General features: G+C 42.0%; 1 protein-coding gene across 2 annotated transcripts in view; it reads right to left on the minus strand.

The window, feature by feature from the left end:
- The window catches only part of mob2a (MOB kinase activator 2a), an 81268-nt gene extending 76073 nt beyond the window's left edge, over positions 1–5195 (minus strand). The window contains exons 1-2 of one of the 2 annotated variants that reach the window (XM_088997261.1): positions 5038–5195; positions 4667–4957 (exon numbers count right to left, since the gene is read on the minus strand). In XM_088997261.1, coding sequence (XP_088853387.1) covers positions 4667–4683 — 17 coding nt within the window. In that variant the 5' untranslated portion in view covers positions 4684–4957; positions 5038–5195. Of the gene's footprint in view, positions 1–4666 lie in introns of both variants that reach the window. The other variant, XM_088997260.1, reaches the window with a different exon arrangement.
- Between the last annotated feature and the right edge of the window lie 1335 nt (positions 5196–6530).

The following is a 6530-nucleotide window of genomic DNA, read 5'->3' on the forward strand; positions in this document are numbered from 1 at the left end:
TTTTACAATCCAAATAAATCGCAGCGAGCTTAACACATTAGAAAAGACTGTTTGACCTTCAAAGTTGGATTGTGTACCGAAAGTGAACCACCTCAACGCGAATGCACGAGTCCGGACACAACAGACATCTTCAACACACAGTTAAACATACTGTCAACAATTAAAAGATGCTATCAGGCTACATCAGCAGACAGGTGGCACAAGATGAATTCCAAACATCCAGAATGATCCCTTGTAGGTGCTTTCTCTGTGATAATTTTATCTAGTTTCTCATCAATTGTGTTCTGTTTAGCTGGGTTGATAGCTTTTTGCATCAATTGTCAAGTGCCTTAAAAGTTCTGGTGCAACAAATATGCAGGCGACGTGCTGCATCACATAGAGACAATCATTCTGACTGTCTGAACGAGATCTCTTTTCCTTCTGAATGGGTATTATTCTTGATTTGCCAAACAATCACCTTGTAATCAGTAACTATTACTTCAACATGGGTCTAATAGTTACAGTTGAATTTTATTCATAAATCAACAGCAAATTGTGGATAGATTCATGAATTGGACAGCAGCCTGTGAAGTCAAAAGCAAAGTCATTGATATTGACAATGTTATCATTACCTTCTCCACCATATAGGTGGTGTGAGGTACTGCTACTCCTGAGGTATTGCTATCATAGCAGAGTCTGGCACCGCCATGTCTGGACAGTAGGGATATATATAGGGCCGATACTACCAGTAAGACTTTAGTTCGCTGAAGAAGCATCTTGGATAAGAAGCGAAACGTCCGACACCTTCAAAGAAGTACAGGTGACGGCTGAAGAAACCTTTTCATCGATTTAATGTCTTCTCATATTAACCAGGCAGTGAACACAATGATTTTAAAGTGAAGAAACAAGTGCTTTCTACCTATTGTGCCACGGTATTTGGAGTACCATCAGAGATCATCAAGTGTGCCATGGGAAATTGTTCATTTTCAACTAAGTACAGTGATACCTCGGCTTACGAATGCTTTAGCTAACGAACGTTTCACCTTACGAACATTAAATTCGTGAGAATATAATCGTGGCATACAAACTATTTTTCGGGAAACACACGGAGCGCCACAACGGCTGGCGGACTAGTTTTCGGCAGAAGAACACCAAACCACACGGTCGAACAGCGCCACTGTGGCTGCTGGACTACTTTTCCACACCCCTTTTCTCTGAGTGCGTACGTCGTTTGTATTCAAGGATTTGTTATCACGGAGACTTTTGCTGTTATGGGACCGAAAAAGACCCCATCACAGACTAGTGTTCAGCCGAAGAGGACACAAAAGAAAATTACGGTCGAGCAGAAGAAGGAGATCATCGAGAAACACGAACGAGGTGTGTTTGTGTGATTTAGCGGCCCAGTACCAGTATGCTGTGTTGACCATTGCTACCATCCTTCGGAACAAAGAAGCGATTAAAGGTGCGTGTGTTGCTGAAGGTGTTTCCGTGTTGTCTAAGCAACGGTCTCAGGCAATAGAAGAGGTTGAAAAACGTCTATTAATTTGGATTAACGAAGAGCAGCTAGCCGGTGACAGTGTGAGTGAAGCAATTATCGCCGAGAAAGCACAGCAAATTCACTCAGCTATCGTCAAGAGGCGGCAACCTGGAAGTTCGTCATTTATTGATGATTTCAAGGCTAGCCAACGATGGTTCGAGTACTTTAAGTGTTGTGCACGGATTCCCGGTGTCATTCGTCATGGTGAGGCAGCAAGTTCTGACAATAAAGCTGGTGAATCTTACAAGGAAACATTCCTCAAGATGGTGGAAGAAGAAGGCTATGTTCCTCATCAAGTGTTTAATGCTGATGAAACTGGCCTTTTTTGGAAAAAGATGCCTAACCGGACTTTCATTACACAGGAAGAGAAGTCTGTCCCTGGAAAGATAGGCTAACCCTCCTTCCTACAGTCCTTATGGAATGTGACTCTTCCTCCCATCTCTTCCCACTCCATTCCATCAAGTCATCAATGACCATCACAAAGGTAAATAAAACGACATTATTATACACTACAGTTTATTTTCTTTAATTACAATACAATAGCACATTTATTACACATAAAATAAGGTATATTTTGTGTAGTTTTAAGGCTTATTTAGTAGAAAATTATGTTTTATGGGGACCTGGGAACGTATTATTCTCATTTTAATTGTTTCCTTTGGGAAATTAATGTTTGGAAGACACACTTTTCGCTTTACACACACTTTCTGGGAACCAATTAAGTTTGTAAGCCAAGGTATCACTGTAGTTATGTTTGATGACTGTGACATATAGTCAGAGGCAGAACAATGAAGATAACCATCCACCAAACGATAATTGAGTTGTGTTTGCACTTTTGACATTTCTTCCTATGTAAAATATGTGCAGTGGTACAATAACGGTTGGGGAACAATTATCGAAACCCGAATGCATACAAAACACACACGCACACCTTCATGTAACCATTGTTCTGATGAGGAAATGAATAACTGCAGCTCTAGAAGAGGAGAAAAACCACCATAGCAGAATGATTTTTATTTTTTGCTCATTTGGTCATCACACTGCACTCACTTCTATAATCTGAAATATTTTCAACAGAATAGCTGACAATGTTCTTGAGTCAACAAAAGTAGTTCCAATTGCCTTTGTATTAATGCCAGTTGACATGCCTTAAAATTCAGCGACTATCAAAGTAGATCACTGTTACAACACAGGTTGCCTTTTAAAAATTGAGAGACATGTTGTTGGAGGCAGGAATTAGAAACCCAACAAAGCAGCTGTTTGTTACTACCTTGTGTTGGCAGAAACATATTAAATATAAAATTACTTTTATGATGCCCAAAATGCGCAAGACGAAGAAAAAAATGTAACTGGTGTGAACTCGCTGATATTGTGGCTGCATGTGTTTTGCAGAGCGTTATCTCTTAGTCAAAATGTCACATGGTGGAGAAGCAGGCCAGACAGCAGGCCTCCACCCCTCCTTTGCCCTGCCCAGACTGCTCTGTGGTGCGAGCAAATGTGTGAGCGCGCGCACACCCAGCCTGCTAATACTTTAAGCAGCCAGCACAATAAAATTGAATTAACACTTACTTTTCAACATCTGATAGTGATAACCACAATTCCATTTAAATTCTTTAATAACCAGTCAAACATGAAAACGATGTCACAATTGTCACACCATAGTGGAACAAAATTCAGCACAGACACACCTTACTTAAGTTTTACACTGAAAATATGATGGTACCTGCCATAATTCAAGGCAGCACACTAAAAAGGTACTCCAAACTAGTGCAATATATTAAAAAGGCTTCATTGTTTAGGTATGTCGCTCAGTCAGTCATTCCTTGAGTTAAACAAAAAACAGGACTTTCGACAGGTCTCTGGCAAACCACGATGGGTAAGTTCGTATGGCTCCTGACGGCAGTCGTGTGGGGAAATGATGATAAACTGGTTGGTTAGGACTCAAAAGTGGGTCGCTGACCCATTACAGCTGGGTTGTGGACAGGTAGGTCAAAAATGAGTGGGACTTCTGTTTGTGCCCTAAGACATGACAGTTTGAGGTTGTGAAAAGCGCGTAATGAATGCATCGACATTTGGCAGGAAAAAGCACAGTAAGATAAACACCATACTACTTGATTCATTCAAATATTGAAATTGGTATGATTGAATGATAGACTTAAGTTCAACACTCTAATTGTGACATTCTTACTGTTCAAGGATATGGTTATTGATGGCCTAAAGCACCAGGTATTGTAGCCTGTGATATTTCTTAAGTTATGTAAGAAACTGGTTGCCCTTTGCATTAATCAGTACCAACAAGTAGCTCCATGTTTCAAACAGGTTGGCGACCGCTAGCCAACAACACGCTCAGACACAAGTACAATTGTGGTGTATGTCACTGCCATTGAACTTAGAACACATTGTACAATAAAATACTGTGAAAAACAGCCATGTGTGTGAGCTCTTATTGTAGTATAAAGGGATGTAAAGGGATGTGGATTTGTACTGAGTATGCTTCTGCATGACAGAAACCATCTCATGTCTGGGACTTATCTAAAAACAAGGGATTGGGGCCAATGTATATGTGGATTTTCTTTTACTATATTTGTGATATTTAATTATATTGTGATCATTTTTGAAGCTGCAATGTTTTTGTGTTTTCGACTGCTTTTAAAAGTACATTGTCTTTGTTTTTTACTTTCAAACTATGAGTCGACACTTTGCAATTACGGTTCTTAACGTGACGACAGTTGAGAGAGAGCGCCCGAGAAGGAGCACCTTGCACTCAGCTGGGCATATCTCCCTTCACAGGACGCTACTAATGTTAGCCACTTTGCAGTGTTAATCGTTGCTATAAATAAGTACCCCGTGAAGCAAACTGTCTTTAACAAAGCCAGGGCCGAATGTGGGTGTTGTCGTTTCAGGACAGAGGCCAAGAAGCCGCAATTATACGAAAATAAAACTCTCGCTCCTTGGTTTGGTCGTTTTATCGTTGCAGGTGAAGCCCACGGCCAGCTTTGCTATCGAGCTAGCCTCGCCTGGTTCGAATTTCAGAGAATGCAAAACGACAGACGACCGAAATTGTAACAAATAAAGCAGTGACAAGCGTAAAGTGTCAGCAATAAAACTGGGAGCAGATGACATGTATAAGGGAAAGCGATGTGTACTCACCCCATTAACCAGTCCATGGTGCTGTTTGGAGCTAGCTTAGCGAAGGCTAGCTAGTAGGGGATAACGCGAGGAGTCGGAGGCGAACCCCTCGACTCGATCCGGCCGACTGCCTCGCTGGCCGGCTTGCCTTGCGTCGCCGAGTCCAGTCACTCTCTCCGGGGATCAGTTGACTCTCCCCCTGGACGGTAAACCAAAGAACGGCCCTCACGCTCCGAGTGACCGTCCTTGTGCAGCTCTGCTAGCGCAGAGCATGAAGGGGCACTATCACAGGCAGCTGCTTAACGGGGCAGCCTGGAAGTATTGAGCGACTTTGAGCCGGGGAGCGCAGCACGCAGAGAGGGGTTGAGGCGCGTAAGGCGAGGGGCTCCTACCGGTGCGTTGAATGAAGACTCGAGTGTCTGGATGCAGTCGGGCCAATCCCAGTACCCTCTGTCATGAGACCTCGAATTAGTGCTAACTGACAGCTTGAAGGTCCAGCGAAGCTGCCGATGCTGCTTCTCTGCCAGCGATCAACTCTCACGTCGAGGTCCGGAAGTAAACACAGAGCAGAGTCACTCGCACTCTGCAGCTCCTGTGCGTCTTAGGGGAACGTTGGGGACAACGACCCCCCCTTGATAACATTTGTTGCTTTGGAGCATACATCGAACGAGCTATTTTCGTGGTGCGTGAATTTACTCATTGGTTCTCTGCCTGTTTTTATTGTTAGTTTGTTTTCTTGCTTGCAAATATATATAATGCGTAATCAACTCAGTTTGCTGTCTATTGATTGTGAAGTCAAGCACTGCAAATTGCTTCACTTTGATAAGGTTAAGTGGGTGGAATAAAATGTTTAAATGCTGTTGGTTGCATGCCAAAGAACACAATGAATTGTAAACTATAATACTACTACTACTACTACTACTACTACTACTACTACTACTACTACTACTACTACTAATAATAATAATAATAATAATAATAATAATAATAATAATAATAATAATAATAATAATAATAATAATGGGGGAATGGGGAAACAATGCAAATATGCCCCCTAGCGACTGTGAGTGCAGTATTTGGGGATGACGTCAGAGCGAGTCGCCCTTTGGAAGTGCTGTGATCTGATACTATTATTACGTGCCTGTGCCGTCTTTTTTCTCTCCATGATCTCACCTTTGATCTTCTTGGATATAATATTTAGGAAGCTCAAAATGAATTTTACACAAGTTGTTCTCCATTCCTTCAAAAGCTGATTTGGATTTACATCTGTTGCCTTTCATTGAGAGGCCACGGTTTTAAATTCTCAACATTCATCCCAATAAGTAAATACGTACATACTGTATTTTTTAAAACTGCATTCTGGAATAAAAGGGATGCCGGACAAATCATGTAATTGATTCACTGTTACGGCCCCAAATGGGACAAAACCAAAGACGCAACATTATTTTTCTGGTGAGAATTCCTCACGGGGACTGAATTTACAGTCGCCATTCTTATCATAGAGTATTTTTGCTGTTTGTAGTGCACGTGCGTGCGCGCACACACACACACACACACACACACACACACACACACACACACACACACACACACACACACACACACACACACACACACACACACACACACACACACACACACCACGGACACACATACTCTCACTGGGAGCTAGGAAATGTAGCACATACCGTATAAGCAAACAGACATTCACATTCACACGCGCAGCTATGGCAAGTGTTTCTTCACTTCACCAAACATGCATGTGTTTGGAACGCAGGTGAAACCCTTTATAACAAAGGGAAAGGAAAAACAACAAGAGCACAACAGGAGGAAAAACAACTAGAGCACAAGGCGAATTTGCAAGCATAGAAGGCAATCAACATTG

Source organism: Hippocampus bargibanti, linkage group LG05 (genome assembly GCF_051943395.1).
Source record: "Hippocampus bargibanti isolate YZ-2025 linkage group LG05, ASM5194339v1, whole genome shotgun sequence".
Lineage (NCBI taxonomy): Eukaryota > Metazoa > Chordata > Actinopteri > Syngnathiformes > Syngnathidae > Hippocampus > Hippocampus bargibanti.